At 47.2% G+C, this 24,556-nt stretch overlaps 1 protein-coding gene across 3 annotated transcripts in view; it reads left to right on the top strand.

Annotated features, from left to right (window-relative positions):
- The window catches only part of rtn1a (reticulon 1a), a 61,141-nt gene that overhangs the window by 28,569 nt on the left and 8,016 nt on the right, over positions 1-24,556 (top strand). Inside the window, exon 4 of one of the 3 annotated variants that reach the window (XM_088647810.1) lies at positions 790-1,593. In XM_088647810.1, coding sequence (XP_088503936.1) covers positions 790-1,593 — 804 coding nt within the window. Of the gene's footprint in view, positions 1-789; positions 1,594-17,963; positions 18,133-24,556 lie in introns of those variants that run through there. The other 2 variants (XM_088647812.1, XM_088647811.1) reach the window with 2 other exon arrangements.

Below are 24,556 nucleotides of genomic sequence, written 5' to 3'. Positions count from 1 at the left end.
AAACTTAATTGAACATCACGAACCGCGGCCGGATCAGACTCTTTGCTTTGCCGAGAACTAAACTGTGCTCTGTGTCAAAAACGGAGCATCCCGGGAGGGCGTGGCCTGAGATGAGGGCGGTACATCCTCATATGTCAGGGATCATCATTTATCATGATGATAAATGATGGCCAGCAGCCATATCACCCTGCAACTCACAACTGGCAACCCACTGAAGCTAAGCAGGTGTGGGAGACCTCCTGGGAAAAGCTAAGGTTGCTGCTGGAAGAGGTGTTAGTGGGGCCAGCAGGGGGCGCTCACCCTGTGGTCCACGTGGGTCCTAATGCCCCAGTATAGTGACGGGGACACTATACTGTAAACAGGTGCCGTCCTTCGGATGAGACGTAAAACCGAGGTCTTGACTCTCTGTGGTCATTAAAAATCCCAGGGCGTTTCTCGAAAAGAGTAGGGGTGTAACCCCGGCGTCCTGGCCGAATTTCCCATTGGCCCTTACCAATCATGGCCTCCTAATAATCCCCCTCTATGAATTGGCTACATTACTCTGCTCTCCTCCCCACTGATAGCTGATGTGTGGTGAGCGTTCTGGCGCACTATGGCTGCCGTCGCATCATCCAGGTGGGGCTGCACATTGGTGGTGGTGGAGGGGAGACCCCATTACCTGTAAAGCGCTTTGAGTGGAGTGTCCAGAAAAGCGCTATATAAGTGTAAGCAATTATTATTATTATTATCATGATGGCTGACAGAACTCTGATCTCATGTGGTTTGTTTCCTCTCTCCCGTCTGTTGCAGAGGAGTCCGAGTCCCTGTCTGAAGTGTCATTCCAGGCCGGCGGGGGGAAGCCAGTGAGTGCACTGGAGTCCCAGCCCCAGGGTGCCGCCACCGCCACCGCCCCCCCGCCCTGGGCCACCCCCTCAGATGAGCCGGGGTCCCCCAAGCCCCCTGCCTCGCCCCCACTGCCGTCTGCGCAGGACCATGAGGCCAGCAGCGCGGAGTCGGGCGACTCGGAGATCGAGCTGGTGTCCGAGGAGCCGCCGGCCCCCGCGGAGCTCCCGGGCTCGGGGTACATGAGTTTCGGGCTGATGGGCGGCCCCCCGCCTTCGCCCGCGTCGCCCTCCATCCAGTACAGCATCCTGCGTGAGGAGCGAGAGGCCGAGCTGGACAGCGAGCTCATCATCGAGTCCTGCGACGCGTCCTCCGCCTCCGAGGAAAGCCCCAAGAGAGAGCAGGACTCCCCCACCCTGAGGGCCCGCGGGCCCGCGGAGAGCCGGCTGGCCGATTCCCCCTCCCGCCACACGGACACCTTGGCCCCCTCCGCGGGCCCCCAGCCCGGCCCCCCGAGAGACAAGCAGGCCGGCGACAAGAACAAGGGCTTAACGCACCCCGAGGACAGTGCCGCGGCCCGCATCAAGTCAAAGCCCCCTGCCGGGCTCCTGGCCCCCGAGGGGCAGGTAGAGCACCCCGTCCCCGACGAGAAGGGGCCCAGGAAGACGTCCCAGAGCCGAGCAGGGGAGGACCAGAGAGAATCCGTGAGGGATGTTGCCGCTGACAGGACAGGGGCCATCGCATTCCTGCATGGCCTCGACAGACAGAAAGGTAAAACCCGCCGGGCCTGGCAGGTCTTCCTTTCTTCCTTCTGCTTTCTCCTTCCTCTCTTGTCCTCTTCTGCCATCTCTCAGGCACCATCGCCTGGCATGCCTGTCTTGTCTTGGCCTGTCTTGTCCTTGCCTGTCCTGGCCTGTCCAGGCCTGTCCTGTCTTGTCCTGTCTTGTCCTTGCCTGTCCTGGCCTGTCCTGTCTTGTTCTGTCTTGTCTTGTCTTGTCCTTGCCTGTCCCGTCTTGGCCTGTCTTGGTCTATCTTGGCCTGTCTTGGCCTGGCCTTGACATTTGCTGCCATGGAAGTGTTTGTTTCGTTGTGCCGCCTCTTCCGCCCGTATCGTCTTCACATCTCTCGTCTGTAAATTTATTAATGTGTTTGATTTTCATTTAAAAACCTGTCCGTTTTTTGGCTTCTTTTTGTTAACATTTCACCCTCCCCCTCCCTAATGCAATTCTTTATATTGCTTGTTTCTCTTATAACCTGACAATTTAACCGCAAATGGAACTGCGGTGTCTCTGGGTTTTTTTTCCCACCAGTTAGCTAGAAAACATTGTATTCTGGTTCTTCGGTTTCCTTTATAGGTTGCATAGAGACTTACGCTCATTGTGTTACGTGGATATTATATTACACAAGTCAAATACCAAAAAGAAAAAATGTTATATTCTCCAAACCATTTAGGAAACATTTTTCCTTCCTGAGTGCCTCAACCAATAAATGATAAATGAACTTTTAAAGGTGGATGTTACAAAACAACAGCTTCACCCTGCTGCTTCTCTTGCCTTGTGTTTGACATTCAGACCTAGAATGTGCATGCCTGTTATTAAACTCTCAAATCTGCAATAAATTACATCGTTTTAGTACCTGTTTAGCTTAATAACGCTGTGCCTCTTCCCTTGAAATGAATAGAGCTCCTTGTGCACAGTTAGTAAATTGCATTTTTTCTAAGCATCAGCAATAGCAATTAAATCCATAGAAATATTTTGCTACATACAGTATGATTGGTGCTAACATCAGTGAAACATCTGACTCGAAATGCAAACGTTCTAAAAAATAGCGTACACTTTTTTTTGACGTGTGACAAAATATTAACAGTGCTCAAGTTCTAGGTCATGGATTCTGAAGTAGGGCAGGGGCGATATGAGAACGCCGCCAATTCCCTATGGAAAAAGTCACAGTGGGAGAGGTCTGGAGAGCGCTGGATTATTTGTTGTCCCTCGAGTGTGACTTGCAAGACACTGACGCTGGAGGAGTTGTGCCTCCATTCTCCCCTGCAGTGTTAAATTCTCAACAGCTTGGACCACTAGCAACAGGGCCATAGATCCAGCCATCGTGACCCATTTCCTAGAAGCATTCTGGGAATCCAGAAGAGCATTTAGAAGCACTGGAGGAAACTCAGAAGTGGACTGAGAGCAGGCTGAGATGTGGAGCCTGGCACAAGGCTTGCAGGGCACAGACTCCAGGTTTCTCTAGGCTCTGTCAGCATGTGCCCTTGAGGGAGACACAGCACTACAAATATGAGTCTCCAAGCCCTGAATTCCCTGCTCTAATTACAGCTTTCTTACGCATTTTAGCTTCTAACGCAGACCCGTTTTTATCTGTGCTGACAGATTGTGCTGAGGATACTTTGGAAACAGCATGCCCAAGGATGACTTTGCAGTAAACAGAAGGTTGGAGACACTTAGATGTTGCACTTTTTATTTATAGCCTAAACTTAAATAAGACTTTTCTCACTCAGGCCTCTCTGAGATAAATGGAGAATCAAGTTTCGTAACACTTGGTGTTAACAGAGCTCGGAGACCTGGGAGATTTTCTGTATACTCTTATTTTCATGTTTTGTCAGGGAATATGTTTTTCTCACCTAAGCATAGCTGAGCAATGCGTTTTCTGTTACCTTCAATTACTCACTGCTTACTGCAGGAGGCATATTCCAAGCTTATGGGTTAATTCCTTGTCAGACTCCACAATACAATACAAACATTTGGGAATTTACCTGAACTATGGCTACTTTAGAAAGTGAAATATCTTACTGTGTGTCACTTCTATTCATGTGAAAATCAGATAATAATTTAAATTTGCTGTGTAGCAGATGGTGTCTTTCTGCTTCAGACACTTAGCCTCTCTATAAAACTTTTATGTAACTGTGATGAAGGTAGTGCAGGCCTTTGCCTCATGATCATCTCTCCTGAGGTTGTCACGTATTGTTCAGTGGTCCTGTTGCGTCTTATCCATGTTAAGCCACAGTCTGTCCTTGTTTGTTGTGCCTCCATTTTGTGTCAGGGTACAGAGCTGGGCCCGCCCTTGGCTTAAATGGAGGTTGCTTGTCACTCAAGGGGAGCTGGGGTATTTAATCCCGGCACTGATGGTGGGGGCAGTGTTGTCTGTGTGGGGTTTGTTTTGTTGCGTTCTGGGCATTTTTTGTTAAATATTTTTTCCCCTGCCTGTATTGGTTATTTTTCCTATGATCCTGTGGCCATCCTCGATTTACTTGCCAGGTGGTGGTTTCACAGTTACTCTATAAAAGCAGCATTAAAAACATCATGATTTGAGCAATGACACCCAGCTGTATAAAGAAGGTCAGAAAATGAAGACGGTCTAAAGGCCTAGAGCGAAGGCTAGTGTCCCTGTGCCTGCACTCACACAGGACAACAGGCAGCTTCAGAGCAGTGCCTTTCTGCGTGGCTGTTGAGTGACAACCTTTCTGGCTGTTTTCTGAGGGTTTTGTAGCAAACGCTGACGTTTATTCTGTTGGTTTGGAAATGTTTAATTCATCTTGTCTGAACTCTTGTGCTCTTTACCCGTCCTCTATGAGAACTAAAAGCCTGGTGTTTTGGCTGTGTACATGCAGCTGCTCTGGGCTCACTGGTGTTTGCTACGCAGGTGTATCTCAGCATGCTCTGTGAAGCTGCTGAGCCTGAGAGAGACCACTAACCCCTGCCATGGTGCTGACTGAAGGTCCTGTGGCAGGGGGCTATAAAAGGCTCCCTTTTCTTTGCTCACTGCTGCTCAGTTTCCCTCTTCTCAGCACACCTGCTGCCCAGAGCCAGGAAGCCAACAAGAGCTGCTACTCCTTGCAGGTGCTGGCAGTCAAGTGCTTCAGAAAGATGAAAGTCTTAGTCTGTATGGCGGCTCCGCGACATCAGCCCATGAGAAAAGGAATAGTACTGCAAGGAAATAACCAGGAAAGCATCTGCATGGGAAATCGCAGGACTGCTACATTTCTTTACCAAGGACCCAGTGTCATTATAAACAAGGTCAATGAGAAAGGGGTGAAGAGCAGATCTGTACAGTACATGTGTCTCCAGGTACAGGCACAGCGACCTTGTCCTTGTGCAGGTCAGCAGGTGGGCAGGTTTGCTGTGTGTGTGTTCATATGTTTGAGTTTCCAGATTTATTCTTCTCTACCCAGTTGGGCAGTGCATAACTCACGAGTCCTCGTATTGGCCTGATCACCAGGGCTTATTTAGCACGTGTTCTGTTCAGATGATGGAAATAAGGCTTCTGCTTCTCCTTCTGTTCAGCTGTACTGCATGGCTTCCGATTCTTAATATGAATATGTCTTGGGTTCACACCCAGGGGATTATGGATTTGGTCTCTTTTGTAGTACTGTATGGCTTAATGCCTTAGGCCATAGGCAGACATTACAGTGCGTTTTAGCCACTATGTCTTGATTAGTCTAGATGAGGATTTGTGTTCTGTTTTGAACCCGCACTGATCTCAGAGGAGAAACATTGTTCATTGTTAATATGACAGAATTATGTTACTCATGTGGATGGACAGTTAATAGGCCCCGAACTTGAAAGTGGCATTTTTTAACAACAGTAGTTAAATACTAAAGGATGCAGTACAAGTTAAAAGTGTGATCACCAGTAGTGTGCATGACAGCCCTTCCGCATCTGCTGGTGGACGTCATGTGACCCGGGGGAATGCTCTCGTGTTCTGCACCAAATTCCATTGCTTCAGTCTGCACGGTTTTCAGAATACAGCACTGCCTGCTGGCATCCAGCCATACCTAAAAGAGTGTATTTCCTGCAAAACGTTAAAAATAACAACACAGAAGAGAAGACATGGCTGATTGTATTCTGATGTCTGCTGTCAATTGGGTTATTTGCTATTCTATAAAAATCCCATTGTCCAGTGAAGCAAGATTTAAATTAACAGTGGGACGGAGACTTAATGGTAGCTATTTTTCATAGAAGAAGCTGGACAGCACCCTCCCCCCTGCCGAGCACATGCAGAGTTTAGGTGTTGGAATATAAAGGCACTCTTTGGTTGCTCCCGAAGAGCCATTTCCGTTGAAGTGAGTGTTTTCTGATGTCCCCGTCCTGTTGTGTTTGAGGCAGTACAATGGCTCTCTGGGCCTTTATCGTCAGGGTTGCAGTGCTGTTGTCGTTCCAGACAGAGCCACAGGACTGTTTGTTTTCCCCGTCTCATCACAAGTCTGTCCTGAGAATCACACCCACAGAGCTCCGGGTGCCTGCGTCGCAAGAATGAATCTGACACGAATGAAACCTGCTGAGTTACTGCCATTCGTATGTCACCACCTAACAGCGACAATGAAAACAACACTAGGAACGCTGTGGTTTAAGACTATCGCATCGTCTCTGGGGACAGCGCACACTTTTCTGCGTCTTCAGCAGGTTCTGGCTGTTCCTTTCATCCCTACTTTCACATGCTCGGTAAGAGTGCAGGATACAATATTACAGACATAGTGTGTTCTATTGTATAAAGATATGATAAAGTGTTTGTGCCATGTACAGTACTTGCTTTAGTGTTTCTGCGGTAACAGCTCAAACAACAAGGTCTGATCTTTATTGAATTTTAATATTCTGTAGTCTGAAGTGCTTCCCTTTATATTTTAAATTTATAATCTGCTGATTATATTATTCTTATTTTATAACAAATATAACGGTAGATATATAAGCACAGGATCACTGTGCGTTTTGTATTTTCCTTTGGTAATTCATAACATAACCCATCTGATTTTATGTGAAAAAAATCCTTTCATCACTCCACAATAAAACAGTGATTAGCTACATTAAGTGCATCAGACTTTCAAGCAGGATTTATATGTGGGATTAACATTGCTTAGAAATCCCACTTTACCTCTGTGAGAATAAAGTTGCTTCTAAATTTACAACAAATGTATGAATTCGTCAGCCTCCGGATCCGAATAGACTCCGGCTTCCCCACAACCTCGGAAAAAGCAGTGGAATTGGATGGATGGATGAATTCTTCAGTACACACTGTAGCAGTTTTACCGTGGCATTTTGAAAACATGTAATCTCTGCTCGTGTTCGAGTTACTGTGGGATGACTTTGGGACCTTGGGATTTTCTCAGTCACTGGCAGTGAGCATTGCAAAGTGCAACTTTAAGACTATCCCTAAGGATGCTTCCCAAACACTCCACTCATCAGTGCACCTTGATGATGATAATAAAGAGCACCTTTCATTTCAAAGGATTCTAAAGTGCCTTAACATAAAAAGACCCACTTCATCCACCACTGAAGTGTAGCCCCCACTTGGGGTTCACCCTGGGCGATGTGTATTAGTCTGTCACCACCAACAGCCCCACTGCACAGCAGATCACTTGGAGGAAATACTTAAAGGAAACACTTTGCCACTGGAGTAAGTGGGATCATTAGGAAGAATTAACACTGGGGTGATCACCCCTATTCTGTCAAACAGTGCCATGGGATCTCTAATGACCAGTAGTCTGGCCTTTAATTTAATGAGTCAACCACAGTCCAGCTCCTCCTACATCACTGTGTCCGCTTTCACCATCCTGGGTAATTATTCTGGAAACTCTGATTCAGAGAGAAGAGCGCCTCCTACTGGTCCACCAACAGCGTTCACAGTTACAGCTGCATCCTGCTTTTTCTGAGAGGGCTCACATCCCGGCATGGACTGTTCAGCTTATTGCGTTTTGGTTCTGGTTAACGTCCTCTTCGGACCTTCAAGTACAAAGACCCGCGTCAGTCACCTTGGCTCTGACTCCCCCCTGTGAGGGCGGTTTGGTCACCTTAAGTGCGTTCGACCCTTGATTCCAATGTCCTCTGAAAGGTAAGGGAGTCGGTGCTGCTGCTCGTAGTGTGGAAAACAAACCAGATGGATTCCAGGCAGTCGAATAAATCAGAAGGGAGTGAAAGTAGAAGTTTAAATGTGATAAAAAAACAAGATGATTTATTGGGTGGGAGTTTTAATCAACCACGGGACCAGAATGAGGTCTGAAGTTAAAGGTCATTTTTATTGGGCGTTAATGATTCAGGATGAAATTACACGGTGCGTAAGTAGGACAATGCACCAAGCTCTCTGTTCTGGGGTTTCCCACAGTACCAGGTTATGCTGCCATCTAGTGGTGAGGTGTTGTAGTTGCAGTCAGGTCAGTATTCAGCGGGCCAGGAGAAGGATGATTTATGGAACAACACAGAGGTGCTGCTGAAAGCCTTTATTGCTTCCAAAACACATTTAATACTGTCAGATCGCTTTTGTACTCAAAATTGGTGTCATCTACTTTCCTTCCCAGAGCTACAGGCAAGTAATTGAATGTGATCTTAAAAGACAGTTATTGTGTTTCCTTCTTTAATGTAGTGTGGACATAAATTTGGAGATGAGATTTGGAATGGTTTGAAAATTCCATACATTTATAAAATGCTGGGAGCTCCAAACGCAGTCTTCTGCAGGGACTGTCCTTCTATTCTGCAAGCTGATCTTCCACCAGCCCGCAGCTCCAGCTGATTCACAGACCTCATCCACGATTTGTTACTTTCTTCCTTACGATCCCTGGGAAAGCAACACAACACTTCCGCTTCAGTCCACATCCCTGTTGTTTTGAAGGCTTTTGAAATGTTCTGCTGCAATTCATTTCAATTTTAACCAGTGGATTTCTAATATTCTTTTTTTTTTTGTAGAATGTAGAATATTTGTAAACTAATATTAGTTTTTTTGTATTTTGCTTGTACAGCTCTTTCATTTTCATATTCACAAAAACTCAATATGTGTGTCTCTCCCTGTTTGAGTGGCTTATGAGCATGTTTAGTTATGAACGTATGAATATGGTTGTGTATTTGTCAGGGTAAATGCTAGTGTTGTATGATCTCATGAATAAATGAATCCCCTTTTATTGTTTTGGAGAGCAGTAGGATACTGTGCCAAACTTGCTATCTAGGGTATAAGAAGCTGATTGGTAAATGCAGAAACTATAGCTGCTGCCTTCTAATCACTAGCATTTAGACTCAATGGAGGCATGTGAGCCATTGCTTCTTATGAGCCTCTGAGCACTTGCGGAGAAGGTAACTTATTAAAACTAAAATAAACTGTTAAAAAATAATTTCTTACCGTTTTAATGTTTGGATAAGGTCCTTAGACTAAAGAGCTAAACCTTTCTCAGAATAAACTGGGCGCTTTTTGAAGTACTATTCTCCAGCACTTTCTGTTGCTGTAAATGAAGATGTACATGTACATGGTCCGGTGCTTTAGGATTCTCAGACCTGTCTTGGCTGTCTCTAAAGGGATTCTGCATGTCTGATGAGAGCCTTAGCTCAATTAGCTTTTTACCACCAAAAGGCTAGGTCGACCTCCTGTTGTCTTTATCTGTATTAGGTCTTCAAAGGTCATCCCTAGTCTTCACCGCAAGGCGCTATAAAGAGACCCACGCTCCCAAGCCCTCTCTCTCTGCTGCAGTCCTGCTCTCAGTGCCAACTGCCCTCAAAGTCTATCTACAGTCACACACCCCAGGGTGCTGCCTGGGTCCAAGTGCTCATCAGGAGTTTGGTTGTTAATATTCTTTTTGCCTCTTTCACAAGCCTGTGGGCTTGCTTGTGTTGCTGTTGTGTAGAGTATGGCTGAAGTCTCGTACAAAGTGTTAAAGTGTCCTTGAGTGGAGCAGTGGCTCTGTGTCTCAGGATCTGCGCCTGAGGCTGGGAGGTTGCCGGTTCAAATCCCACGGCCGGCAGAGGAATCCTACTCCGTTGGGCCCCTGAGCAAGGCCCTTAACCCCAACTACTCCAGGGGCGCTGTATAAGTGGCTGACCCTGCGTTCTGACCCCGAGCTTCTCTCCCTATCTGTGTGCTTGTGTGTCTTGTGGAGAGCAAGCTGGGGTATGCGAAAAGACAGATTCCCAATGCAAGAAATTGTATGTGGCTAATAAAGTGATCTTGTGCCCGGTCTGCTGCGCACAGAGAGTCCCCTGACTCCGGCTCCTGGAACACGGGCGCTGACCTTTCCCTGGCCAGCCACACTCCCGCTGCCTGCGCTGCCCTTGTAGTCTCACACCGAGTAGCCATGCTGCCACGGTGCGTCTTGTCAGCTTCGCAAGAGGCTTAACCCCGCGGGACGAATGAGAACAAAGTGGGCTTTTTTCAGTCTTCAGGAGGGCTAACGTAATATGGGGACATTAGCCCTCTGCAGGGATTTGCGTGCTGTGAAAAAGTGCTCTGGGAAGAAGAAAGATGTCCTGAACGTTCTAGAAGACTATAAAGCAGCCGCTGTTTCCCACCACCAGAGGGCTTTCTTCCACTTCTCTCTGCAGGCAGCCCCCACGTCTCATCATCTGAGGTAGCATTTCAGCCGTGCATTTCCAGCTGAAGTTGGATTGAATGTGATTTGTGGTTTAGGGATAGTTCGCAGTGGAACACAAAGTTGGTCTGCTCGCAGAGAAAAGGTGAAAATGGTAAAGAAAAAAAAGTTTATTTCGTCATTGAAGGTGTGCCCTTTGGTTTGAGGGGGTTCAAATTTCAATTTAAACATGCAGAAGCTGTCATGTGGTCCAGTTAAGCCAGTACCCACCGGTCTTATTTCGTTAAGAACTGAGTTGCAGTGAAGCCCAAAAGCACTCCAGCCCTCCAGGACCAGAACTGGACGCTCCGATTCTAACCCTAAACTTTCTGTAACACATTTTCATTATGCAGCTTCTGTAAGAATGCAAGCAAACAACATAATATAGTTCTTTGGTGGTCAAATCTATTTTTCTTACTCAAAATTAAAACTGACCTGTTTTTTAATAAATTCTGTATAGTGTCATGAGGCTGGTCACAGACACCATATCTGCTTTTATTAAGATTTGTCCATTTCATTTTCTTTAAACAGAAATTATGAGATTAAATATGGTCCATCACTGAGACCTTTATCTGAGAGCCCAGGAAAAAATACAGTATGAAACTTTCATCTGTGTTGCATACTGTAATGCTAGTTCAGTAAAAGGGTGAAATAATGTATTTGGAAAAACATGTAACTTAAAAACCTACAATGCCTGTTTATCACATAATGGCAGATCAGAGAAGAAATTTAGCTTCACCTGATGAATTAAAAATCTTAAGTAATACAGTGCCATACAGTACCCTTTAAATAAAAGCACACCCTCTGATTCTTACATGGAAAGGTGTAAAAACTAAAAAAGAATTAGTTTCTGTCTCTGTACATGTCTGTTCTACTGAGAAAAGGTGTTATTCAAAGAAATGCAAGGTTTTCATGCCAGCAGACTTGAAAGTGCTCTATTTTTAGCTGGTACAGTGCAGGCCAGCCTTGACAGCACTGCATGGTTGTCAACAAAACATGAATTATTAATGATCGTTAAAGCTTCAGCACAGCAGAGGATGTTTGTAGAGTTTCATTCTTTTTCTTTTGTTCTTTGTCTTAAGGTTTTCTCTTAATGAGATTTGAGTCTTTATAAATCTGTATTTTTTTTTCCTTTTACAATTTGTATTATCCTCATAAATTATACTTTCCATTGAGTCATTCAAGCACAGTTTTTAATATTTAGCCTATGTGTCCGAGAGCCACCCTGAAGGAGCTCCTCTCTTATTTTGCATTTGTGTAGCAAGAAATGTACGTTTTACAAATACTGGGCTGAATCAAAATATAGCCTTTAAGTAGATATGGTAGTTATTCCATAAAGGTGCAGGACGTGCGCTAGTAATGCCTACATTTAAAAAATTGGAAACCCATTCACAAGCACAAAATATTTTTAGATTTATTTTTGTGTGTTTTTGGCTGTTACCTTGGTTTTCTCATTTAAAAGGATAGATGTTTTGACATGAAGTGCTTAGTAATTGGGAGCAGTGAAATCTCCGTGATGTTCGTTGATGTTCACTCTAGTAGTGCTGCGAGCTGATCAGGTCAGTGTCTGACCATTTGAGATGGCCTTACAAGCCCATCACTGCACTATAAACGCACGTGAACAAGGTAGACATATGCCCATAAAATCAGATAAGGAGGAATTTCCTTTTTTGTTCTCCTGTGTTTTATTTTTCTGGCTACAGCAAATAGTCGACTGTGCTTGGAAAATTGCACCACCGTGAGGATAAGTTTGATTTTGGAACTATAGAACTATAGAATACCCTGCTCAGGTTAATAACTGCAGCACTGTGAGCTGTAGGGGGTGGTGGTGAGAGTTTTCAGCGCCTCAGTTATTGTCTCTGTCCATTGCGGTTTTGTATTCCAGTGAGAGTTTCCTGTCTGTCTCGGTTTCACCTTCTCTGTCATCATTGCCCACTTTCCAGGGTTGCTTCTAAACTTCATTAATGTGAAATAGTAAAATGTACTTTTAATTAAAAGTGCCTGTTTTCAGCTAAGAGAATTCAAGGGTATAATCTACTTTTAAGAACCTCCCTACAAGCCGAGTTGTATATCTGCAGATTCCAACAGTTTTGGTCAGTATCTTCACCATAATTTGCTATATTGTTTTGCAAGAAATGCTTGAACCTAGTAATCCAAATGACCACAGCATTACACAACAGTGGGAAAGTTGTTTTGTATCGTGGCAGTACAATGCTACAGTATCACTGGGGAAACTGTATGACCTTACAAGCACTCCCAGGTAAAAGATGGCAAAATGCAGTTCATTGGAAGGACAGACTCAGATTCTAAAGGTGACTCTCCCAAACATTTTAATAAATGTAGCTTGAGTTGTTACAGGAGGCCTTAAGGAAATTAGGAAGGACCTGAAGCTAGCTGCTATGACATACAGAAGGGTCCCCTAACACGATCTCTGCTGCCCAAGGGCTTTGGGGCTGATCATTCAGCGCAGAGGATGGAGTTTTACAGTATCACATCCGTGTCGGGTCACTGAAAATCACAGCGAAGGGCGGTCTGCACGGCGGTCTGTCCGTTTTTGTCTCGTACCATCGCCTGAACCAACCTGCTGTACATCACCACTGCTGCGAAGCACGAGAGTCGTTGATTCGATCAAATGCGTCAGTAGCACCTCACCCTGATCCGAGATCCGGATCCGATGTGATCCAGTAGCACAAGCACAGCATCCGACGCTTCTGTGGCATTTGCTACTGAGCAGGCCTTTGCCTTTACAGGTGTTAGAGTCTTCAGAGTACGTACAAAGCTGGTAGCGGTGTAACACAGGTCTCTCTTAGCCAGGGGATTTCAACCGGTCACTCTTAAGGTATTGCTAGTGAAATTAATGAGGAACCTAATGTAATGACTTTCAGTCAGGCATTTATCATATGATACTGTTATGCAGGACTGTTTGCAAGAAGGGTTTGTTGTTATGGCTGCAGCAGGGCTTTGCAGTGGACATGGCCTGTCATCTTTCAGCGGTGTGCAAGGCCTCTCGGTGATATCTGCACACCCCTTCCCCCCGCCCCCATGCAGGGCAGAGGCCAGGATGCCCAGTGCTCACCCTTTGCCATTCGCCGTCTGCCGCGGCAGTTGCCATGGAGACGGGGAGCGGAGCCTGACCTGATGGTGCCTGCTTGCGTTGCCTACTGAGCTATCCCTCTAGGGCACGGGGCTCAGGGGAGCGGCAGGGAAACGCTGGGAAACAGGGAGGATAGCGGGAGCCTCCTGTGGGTGGCTGCTGTGGGTCAGCAGGGCGGGAGGGGAGGGGTGGGGGTTCTGAGGCGCCACGGTAACAGACTCAGTATCGAATGCCTCCTCATTCAGTTATCCAAAAGAAAGCCCTTCACACCCGAAAGAGGCGGAACAGAAATGAAGTTTCCGCCCTGTGTACTCGTGTCCCAGTCCTCAAGCTCGGTCCCCCCACCTCAGCCTCCTATTAGGGATGTCCCCCCGCCCCCCCACCCCCGCCATGGAGAGGGGGCACGTGGGGGCTCCTGTGCGCCCCGTGTTTGTCTTGATCTGTCGTCTCATCCATGTAGCTGTGGGCTGCTTACTGAGGGGTTCACAGGTCACAGGCAGCACAGCGAGCGCCGGTCAGGAGGTGCAGTGCCTGGCTCCGGCGCTCGACAGGGGCTGCAGCGCCCCCTTGTGCGGAGGGGGTCAGGGCCAGCTGTGTGGAGGCAGATGGATCGTGCCGTCCCTCGCCGGGAAGGGCGGCGGAAGGAGAACTGGAGAGAAGGGGGTGGGGGTGTTTATCATTCTCCTCCGTTAACCTTGCCTGTGTGATTTGAAAGGGGCTCCACCTACTGTACTCCCCCTGCCTGGGCCTCTGGGCGGGCCCTGTTGCCGTGGTAACCGGATGAGACATCAGCGGCGCTGGTAGCCATGGTGCTGGAGCACAGCCTAGGTTGCAGACGAGATGCTGTTTATGATCTGAGTGGATTCCATTGGGCTGGTTATCTTCCTGTATCTAATAGCCTCAGAAGGAGACGAATTTGTTCACATTATATTCTAATGACATTCAGTATTCAGTAAATGAGAGTGCTTATACTCCTTCATTTACCTTTTGCATTGCATATAAGAAGCCTGTAAGCAAACATATAGGTGCATGTAGTAGACTTACATGTTTTGTTTAAGATCTTGGGTAAGTTGTAATCAGGATACAAAGTGCCTCATTTCAAACACCGAAAAGGAGCAGAATGATCTTTCGCACATCCTTATTTTCCTCTCTTACTGTACGTCAGCTCTTTCTGATGGTTCAGTTATTGCCCTGAGGTACCTGTGTGAACAATTAATGGTGATATTCCTACTTTTCTGCATCAATTATACAAACAGGGATCACTTAGGCTTTTTATTTATTAGTGAGTTCAGGGGTAAACCTGCTGTAAGAATCTATACATAATACTATAAAAATGTATGTAGAAGTTTTATATTTTCAGGAATTAGGTTAAAAAAATATTAAACATGCCTTTATTCAGTTTTTAGTCTTGCTTCCTGATTCTTTCTATATTTGTATAAATATTTCTATATTTAAAATGTTAAACTTAAGTAGAATGAGAATGAAAACATTTTTATTTTCTTTTAGTAGAGAGAAATATGTCACACATCAAAAGGAAGATATCCTGAATAGTCTTGCACTAAGATTACGATTTTGTAGGTTTGTAGTCGGCCTTCAGATTTGTAGTTGACTAGAAAAGACTGTTTCTATAGAAGTCAACACAGTATATAAAATTGTATAGAATAGCGTGTGTATCCTTTGGATTAGAAATAAGCCAAGGACACTGAATGAAACTGGTTGAAAAGTGACTTTAAGTGTGAAATATTCATGTATTAAGCATGAAGGCAGGTCATCTTGTTTTCACATTTTATTCTGTTATCACTTTTTTTACTGCCAGCTTTGAACTAAAAATAGGCGATTGCAATGAGGATAAGCCTGACTCATATTTATAAAGAGCATATGCCAGTCAGCTCCATCAATTCACAAACCCTTAAACTCATTCAGATATTGTAATACTGTATGAAATGAAGCAGAGCAAGACCTTCTCTACCTGAGCTGCAGGCAGCAAGACTACAAAATCACTTTCCAGTTCAGCGTGTGCCAGTAGCTTGATGACATTGCCGTTTTGTGGGAACAGCGAGTCCTGATGATGGAGGAATGTGATCAGTGTGTGAGTGTGTGTCAGGTCTCGGAAATGCTTGCAGTTGACATGTGGGGATTTACGTGTGAGTGGTTGTGTGGGGAAGAGGTGATTCTGTTAGTTAGCAACTTTCTCCTCTCCCAGATTTCCAAACATTTTCGCTCAAGCTTTCTTATGCCATCCATCAGTCTGAAACGACACGGTGTTCATTAGGATTCAGTCTGATGATTAAGGCTTATTTTCGCGTTCTCATTCTCCTCTATGGTAAGAAAGTGCGCTGCCACCTCGCCAGCCAGTGGCTCCAGTCAGCAGACTTCTTCAGCACTGAGCCTGGCAGACGACCACCACACAGCTTGCCTGGCCAGTGCACGAGTCACACTGCAGTACAGCATCCTCCACTATCTCTCATCAAGCAGTTTTGCTGCTTGCAGCTCGAGTCCCATCAGCCTGTGAGGCTTTCCTGTCTGAGTCTGTGACGAACCACTGTCTACTGATAATTCTAATAAGTCTAATTCCCTTTTCCTCCCAGAAACTCCCATTTAGTCTGTGACACAGCTGTGGCAGTGGCAGGCCCTAGGTACAGTTCCTTCCAATTGAGTCTAGGCACATAATTCTCTCTAAGTGACTGTTTTACAAGGTTTTCAACCACTCAGGGACTTGGCTCATTCCATGGGATCCTATCCCAGTAACTCCTTTGCCTCCCCTGGATTTCTGCTCACTTTCCCCTGTGTATCATGTAACACCTGATTCCAGCTACGTTTACAACAGCCATCGTGACCTCGCCACAGCCAGGTTTAAGGCCAAGATGGTGACTTCCCTCCCTCTCTTACAGCGAGTACTGCATGTCACCCCTACAAAGCCACAGTAGCACAGTGCTGCATGTAAATACAAGTGTTTCCTTTTATTCACTGGGAAGCATCCTGTACACACTGGGAAGTGTCCTGTTCATGGACATTCCATACACAACACTGTCATTGCCTGTCTGGCATGTCCCAGCGATCCGCTGACCACCAGTTGTCTGTCGTTGGGAGTCCAGGTGTGTCCAGCTGTTTTCTCTTGAAACAGCAAGCGCTCGACTGTCTTATGTGTTTTCTATGTTCACTAGAGGCTGGTCTGGCTTAATAATTTGCGGTCTTAATTTCTTATTAAGATGTGACTTTATTCCAGTTCTGTGGCTGCTAAGGGGATGTAGTCAGAATCCCACTTGGAAACCGTGAAGTGAGCAAACGATGTTTGTCATATCAAAGCAAAATCTGCTTTTCTGTGATTAAGGCCGCCTGTCTCATCATCTTAGAGTATTGAAAAATCTTAAAATTGTTCTTAATCAGGGTGCGGCAAAGAGGGGTGCAGTGGTATTCAATGTTGCCTTGCGGTGCTGGGGCCCTGGGTTAGGTTTCTGGGGTGCTGTGTGCGTAGAGCTCGTATGGTCGTCCTGAGTCCGTCTTCCTTTCCTCCCACAGTCCAGAGACATTCCGGAAGGTTGTTCGTCGTGTAGGAAAAACGTGGCCCTGGTGTGAGCGGGAGGGTGTTGGCTTCTGTGCCCGTCCAGCCTGTGCCCCACACCGTGCCCGTTGTTTGCCCGGAAAAGCTCTGTCTCCCTGCAACTCTGTATGGGGTATAGCAGTTAGAAACTGGGTGGATGTGGTTCATCTTTTCTAACTAGTTACAGTGGAGTGTCAGTGCTGGTGTTACTGTAACCCTCCTGACACACTGCTGTTCAGATGACATCATGATGTGAGTGACCTCATTAGGCTTTTCACTGGACTCCCTTTTAAGTATATCCATGTCATCTGAAACACTGGGTCACACATTCTGTGTTCTCAGACTTTTTCAGAATTGATGCCATTCATTTTGCCATTCAACAGCATCACGAGAGGTTTTACTCTTGGACATTTATTATTTCATTTTGTATATCTAAAGGAGCATTCATACAAGGCAGTTTTGATGGACAGCTTATTCAGTGCTCTTGTAAAATTGAAGTGTTCTGTTCTCTTCATCTTGATTTGAGATGGCCATGCTCACCGTGTTATGAATTCATTGATTATTTTTTTTTACTTCTGATACTAGAGTTCATAGCCATAGGCCTTTCAGTATTTTCAGATCCCTTCTCGGGTGAGAGTCCGAGTCTTTGAATAAAAAAAAGCAGACGAGAAAGGCTAACGCACACGATGTTTGTGATGGCAGATAATGTTCGATACAAACTTTTAAGATTTAAAAAAAAAATGAAATTAAAAGGTGTCTGGGCTGGGGAAATGACAGTGCATCTTTCCTGGCTGAGTGAGGGCCCTCTCCAGCTGCGTCCCTGGCCAGACCTTGGCCCGACCCGCCTAAATTAACCATTTCTACTGCTGCTTCCTGCTGCACTCCCCCAACACCCCCCCCCCACAGACCCCCGCTCAGCAGCACAGCGGTCGGGAAGGCGAGGGGGGTCGGCAGGCTCTTACTGTGAAAGAGCATCCTCGTCCCTCTTCAGGAGAAGAGCTCTCCCCCCGGCCGTCTCCATCGCAGTGCTGATTTGCTGCAGTGGAGACTGCAGTGTTTACAGTCTGCTCTCATCCCCCCGGCCCCCCTCCTCCCCAGCTCCCTCCCTCCCCCCGCCAGCTCTGCGTACAGCATCAGTCTGCGAGCTCCGCCAGTCGGCAGCACCGTGGTCACTCCCACAGCCCCCCCCACCCCCCTCTCGGCCATTCATACGTGGGGGATGCACCAGTGAGGAGAGCGCTGCCACAGCAGAAGAAGCCGTGAGAGGATCCTCCCCGTGCTCCAGCATGCAGGCCAGCCCCGACTCGACGAAGATGGAGTGCCTCTGGAGCAGCTGGAAGGGCAAGGGTACTGGCGCGGGCGCGAGGGGCGCAGGGGGCCCGCCGCGGGGCGCAGCGGGGCCGGGCCGGGGCGGCGGGAGGAATGGGAGAGGGGGAGAGCATCTGAGCGGGGCGAGCGCACCTGCGGGCCCCGCGCAGCCTCCTCGGCGTTTCTCCTGCGTGCTGTTGTTGTTTGTCTCCCTCCGCGGCGCCGTGGGTTTTTCGGGTGTGTGATCCTTCCCGTGGGAGAAAGACAGAGGCAGTTTCTTTAAAATGCCTGCATTCGTAATCACTTGTTTTTAAGCCATGATTTGTTTAAGGTGGCAAAATCAGAGCACTATAGGATCAGATCTGTTCTCATTGTTGCCAGCCCTCCCCCTTGGGCTTTGCTTGCTGTTACTCTGAACAGGGGCTGAACAGGGTTTTGTGCTTCTATTGTTCTGCGGTTGTGTCAGGGTTTGCTGTGTCTGTGATGCGTGGTGGGAGATGTCCAGATCTCTGTAACGCAGGGCTGTGTTGTGTCAGAGAGAGGAGTGCGTGTTGAGCAGACAGGTACAGGCGATGGGGGATCTGGGATCCAGCGATCAGGGCTGTCAAAGGGACACACCCATCATTCTCTCGTTAATGGCATCGGCGCAGTCATGGCTGAGAGGGAGGGAAAGAAAAGAGAGAGAAATTTGTATCGATATTCCGCTTAGATTATCCTCGCTTTATAGATGAGCATTTAAATAATGTAGGAAGCGCTTCTGAGGAGGCTGCTGCAGAAAAGGATGTCTCGTCGTTTTCTCCATCCCTGATTTTCTGCCACAGCCTCTTTGTGTCTGGCTGTCGTGTTTATCACTAGTGGCGACGGGGGGAAAATACCTACTTCTGCTCTGGGGTGTGGCCACCTTCCCAGCCGGCTGGCCATGCTTATGGAGCTGTGTTTGTGTTCCTCCCCAGCGGAGCCCCAGATAGAGCCACCAGCCAGCCCCATTGTGGGGCAGGATCTGGGCAGCAGCAGTGGGGGGCACCCCATTTACCCCTGACAGCACTTTGACCCTGAGCCCCGGAGCTCTTAGCGCCCCCCCTCTCCTCGGTACCCCAGTGCAGTATAAACCGCTGACGATGGCATGCAGTATTATACAGTATATGGAGGCTGGCCAGACAGGCTCTTTAAGGGCCAGGTCTGTGTGTTTTCCATCGCTGGAGGGGTGAAGCGCCTCTTCATGATGCCCCCCCCCACCCCCTCTCGTGGAGTGTTCCTTCACAGTGTGAAATATCCAGTTGCAATCCGGCCCGGGTCTGTCATCTGCCCCGCCCGTTCTGGGACTGAAAGGCGGCAGTGAGGAAGAGGCTGCTGTGCTTCTTTCCAGGCGTCTGAAGGGAGGTCGTGGGGCGGAGCCGCGTGCAGGCGGGCCGGTGCCGTTACTCGTTCCCCCCCCAGACCCAGACCTAGGCCCCCGCGGGCCGGCACACACTTCCCAGAAGCCCCGGAGTGAGCGCGCAGGTGGAGCCGAATCTTTGGTTTCATCTGGCGCTCTAAATAGGTCACGTTGCTGCTTCGTGTGGGAGGAGGCTGAACGAAACAGATCTGATTTTATTTTATGTTAAAATATATCCTTGTTCCTGCTCTGATGCCTAAAGGAATGCGTGCCTTGCTGTACGGAGCCCGTCCCGCAGTGGAGAGTGGTTGAATAATTATTGCTCGTCCAGATGGCCGTGGAGCGTGTGCTAAGTCCCCTGCCGTTAAGGTCTGTTGACATATTTCTTTTGCTGGGCGGCATGGCTGTGCTGTGTGGAGGTGGGAGAGGTGCCTGGAATATTCTGGAAGGGATGTGAAGAATCTTGTCCTGGTTCTGATGGGGGGTGTGCAGGTACCAGGCAGCGTGGTGCTGGGCTGCAGGCCGCAGTCTTATTGACGCAGGCCTGTCTGGTGTGCTGGCGGGACTGGAACAGGCTGGGCCGGCAGTCCTTATTTTCAGCCTTGCACAGAAATCCGCACTCAGTTTAAAAATGCATCTAGATAGATGATAGATGATAGCTATGGTAGGTATGTCTGAAAGCTCTTTCCTAATGTTCTGTGTTTTTTCCCCCCCCCCACTTTGAAAAGGCTTCCATCTTCCTCTCTTGTCCGGCGGTCGTCTGTCGGAAAGATCTGAGGTCTCAAGACTTTGGAGGATAGAAAAGACTGCTGACTGGGAATGTTCAGGACTGCCTGACTCCCGTGTACATTTCTCTGTGTGAACGACGCCCCTACACGCTGTCCTGAACTGTGTCCAGGTCACACCTGCTGCCCAGCTCTCAGTTACACAACTGAATCTTTCATTGGCTGGATAGGAGGATTCATCTGAACTGTCTGACTCTTTTCACGTTTGAAAGTTTTGGCTTTTAACCATTACATTTCGGCAATTCATAGAAGATTCCTAACGTTTGAGCAGAAGGACCTGCTTGCAGATGTGGGAAGAAAGCGATTTGTTCTCGAAGCTGAGGCTTCAGTTCAGCAGTGAGGCTGGCCAGCAGGAGAGCCAGCAGGTTTGTGGGCCCCCAGGGGTGGGAAGGGGAACCAGTGGTGTGCGGTTCACGTTCCCTTAATCGGACCGGAGCCACGCTCCTGTTCAGGGCCGGCATCCGTAGAGGGGCAAGGATCCATCTCAGACGATGCTGGCCCTCACCAGCGACTGGTGATTTTACTTACAAAAACCTCTAGAAAAGGAAGACATACAGTATACTGACTGTGAGCTGAATATTTGCCCAAAGTGAAACCAGTAGCGTGAGACGGTGTTCCAGATTTGCATGAGTAACACTGGTGAGCAGCACTAGATGTCCCTCGGTCCCTTTGCTATCGGGAATCAGTAATTTGATTGAGGTCCCCGTTACTCTCATTTGTCTGGACAGTTTTAGACTTGGTGTGATTTCAAATGTAATCTGGATGAAATCCGCCCCACCTGATACTGTATGGTTGCGTATCTCTGGCAGGAGATGTTTACAAACGGCAGCTGGCTGCCGGCGACACGAGGAGTGTCCCACTAGGCCCGACCTGCGCCCTGCTCTCTCTATCCGTGCTCGCCCTCGAGTCTGGGGCAGGACTGCTGACATGGTAACCATGGTGACCAGCAGACCACTCAGGCAGGCCAAAGCAGAAACCAGCTCCCTGTTTAACAAACAAAATGAGCATGGGTTTTTTTTTTTCTGTTGCATTTTGCATTGTGGTGCAAAACACCTCCAGCTATTTTGTGCTTCTTTCGTATAGTGTGAATCAGATCTGAATGCCGCAGCGTGTATGAGGTTTCAACACGTCTCCACTGAAGTGCTGTGGGTGCAGCAGCCGATTCCCGATAGGGCTGTGCTCCTGTGCGCGACAGTCTTGTGCGTTTTGGTCCTCTCAGTCTGACTGAACGTCAGGAACCTCGCCCTGTCCTCAGACTGGAGCCGGGGTCCCACTGAGGAGGTACGTGTAGCACTGCAGGGCTGCTCTCACAAGGATGCCCATTCATTGTTTTACTTCTTACACTGCCTGCATGTCAAACACACTTAGCAGGCAGTTCTGAGACGGGCGAGCTCCTTTGTGAAACCAGGAACAGTGGTCTCCGACTGGGGAAGTGTTAAGACATCCACTCGTTTGCCAGATCAGACCTTTCAGAACACATCTCAACGAATGCCCATCCCCCACCTCAGAGGTGAGACTGAGGTGTGAGTTACGAACCCTCCCCCCCTTTATAATGGATTAGGATGTTTTTTTAATGGTCCAAGGCCAGGGATATAGTAAGGGAATCTGGATGGGTCCTGGCGCCTAATGGTCCCCATCACTCTCCTTGTACAGTAGGTGGTCCTCCAATGTGGTTAGCACACTGTCATCTCATAGATTCTGCTCTTTGCTCAATGAAAAATGAAACCAGCTGTCCTTTCGGGATCGCAGCTTGGTTCTCTAAACAAGCTCTTGAGACCCAGGCTGGCCATTTCCCTTCCTCACCCTCTGGAATGTGAAATGGCAATCGGAATTTTCTCCGGGGTCCACAAAGAAGATGTACTGAGGATGAAGCTGACATTGCTGTTTTGAGTCACCAAATTAGGTTTAAAGTCAGATTGGGAGCTTGTATGTGGTAGAGAATTCCAGGAGTGTGCAGAAATGTGTTCTGTGGGTGTCTGGAACAAGGATATAGATGACAAATTTCAGACTGAGACACCGTAGAAGCCTGGCTGCTGTCGGTGGATTGCATTTTCTTGTAGAGAAGCAGAGATCTGTTATGCCTTTCTATAAAAGACTCATAAATAAGCACAGATGGCCGTAGGCAACTTCTTTAACTCCCTTTGGGTGTAGAGACCTCAATACACTTGTGCAATTAAAACTGTAATTTAAAAAGGTTGTTAATTAACTTCTCTCAGTCTGTACATATTCTAGGATTTCTAGTAGACTGGCATATGCTTTTTCTGTATATTTTTTGCTATTTAATGCTTCTTTTAGTATGTGGATATAACCAGCATGTGGTTGAAGGTACAGGTTCCCTCTGAAACTCTGCGTTATACACTTGGCTTCAGTGACTTTGTGTGAAGATACAGTAATTGCTAAATGCCAGCACCCTGACACACCCTGTGTGACAAGAACGTTAGGGTACCCCTTGTCCACCCTCTTCTGCCCAGCTGCTCGAACCCCTTTGTCACACAGCTCAGGGTGCTAGCAGCTGCCGTTCCAGTGCACTGTCAGAGTAATCTGGAACACTTCAGGCTGTGCTGTTCTGATGTAACCAAATAGAATAGTAACAAAACATGTTTGTTTTCTATGGAGCGCAGATAATGCTTTCTTAAAGGTTTTTGCATACACCTATGCATTTTGCATTCATACTGCATATTCATGGATGCAGTATGCATGGTGTCTTTTAAGTCTCTTAAAAACTTGAACCCAAATAAGGCTGCAGCTGTACGCAGACAGCTTCAGGAGATGGAGACGTGCACAGGAACTGTGGGAGCTGTCTTGGCACTGAATCCCTTTCCTCACCAGGCCAGTCTGATGCTTGTCTGTCTTCTCTCGGCTTCGGCCGAGCGTGTTGAAAGCACTCAGCCCTTGTCTTTGCCAGTGCTTTTCCATAATGACTTGGTCGTGATGACATTTACCCTTTTATTTTCGTTTGTGTGCCGTACAGATCCCGTACCGTTCGTTTCTGTTTCATTGCGACTCGCTGTGCTCTACGGTTTCCCTCTGTGATCACGGAGGGATTTGAAGATAAAGAGAGGGGGGGGGTTGTATTCTCCCTGAAATCCAGGGTATAATTATTCATTTCATTAGCTTAAGCACATGTCAGTCAAGCAAAGAATACCGTTGCCATTGGCAACATTACACTCCCTTGGAAATCTTCAGTGGACCAATGGTACTCTTTCAGAAAGGCAGTGCTTCTGTCACAGTGTTTGAATGTGAATTTGACCACAGTATCTATGGTAACCGTAGCTGGCTGTTTCCAGATTGGAAATCTCCCTGAAGTATTTGTGGCAACCTGTCTGGCTGCTAATGAGCTGCAGGTACAGTCTGCACCCATTCTGCCTCTGCAGTAAAAATGAGACTATTGGCAGGAAAAAAAGTCAGATCGACGGTGATTAAGCAAGGACTTGGAAATGGAAGTAAATATCACACAACACAAGGCCACAGATCACATGACAACAGTATCCACTGGATGGGGCCAGCTGGTATACTGTCTGTGGCTAGTCCTACACCAGTGCAGTCGATCATCCTGTATGTGAGTGGTGTAAGGATGTGCATCAGGTCAGAGCAGTCGGCACATGTTGTGCAAATGCATCCCTGTTGTTCTGTTGTTCAATTGCAAGAAGCTGGTCCTTCAAGCAGGGCTGTGGTCTGGCCTGGTGTGTACAGGGCTCACGCTCACACTCCTGGTCTGGACACCTTCTCACAAACCTCTCAAATTCATTTCTAAGACGTTTGATTTAATGATGAAAGGATTGGCAGACAGAACTGGTTCAGAATAACGTTAGTTTTTCGCTTTTGTCTTTCATTTTACAGTTATAAGATTTTCTCTTCTAGAATGATATATTTGGCAGCATAGATGAGAGGTTACATCTGGAATGATAATGAGTAAAAACACAACCAACAGCTAATAACACACAAAAACTTGTATTCACCTTCTTGCACAGGTCTCAATGGGGTCATAAATCAGGTCCAGCTTTGCCAGTATTCGCTAAACCTCTCTGCCTGTAACATAAGAGAAAATGAAATTTTGATTCTGAAAATAATAAGATGACGCATCCTAAAGAGTTGACGTTTTGTTCTGATGACGTGATTTGTGCAACAGCTGCTGTATTTACGATAACCGTTTTAGATAGTTGTTGTTTGTTCGGGCAGTGTTGTAATAAGCTGCAATATCCCTTCTGCAGCTCTGAGCTGCCGGACAGAAAGTAGGTTTTTAATACCTTCAGTGAGAAATACCCACTGTAAAAAATGAATATAGACAAAACATTTTGCTGTC

The sequence above is a fragment of the Lepisosteus platostomus genome, chromosome 10 (genome assembly GCF_059453375.1).
Source record: "Lepisosteus platostomus isolate fLepPlt1 chromosome 10, fLepPlt1.hap1, whole genome shotgun sequence".
Taxonomy (NCBI): domain Eukaryota; kingdom Metazoa; phylum Chordata; class Actinopteri; order Semionotiformes; family Lepisosteidae; genus Lepisosteus; species Lepisosteus platostomus.
This window is presented reverse-complemented; position numbering and strand designations above follow the sequence as displayed.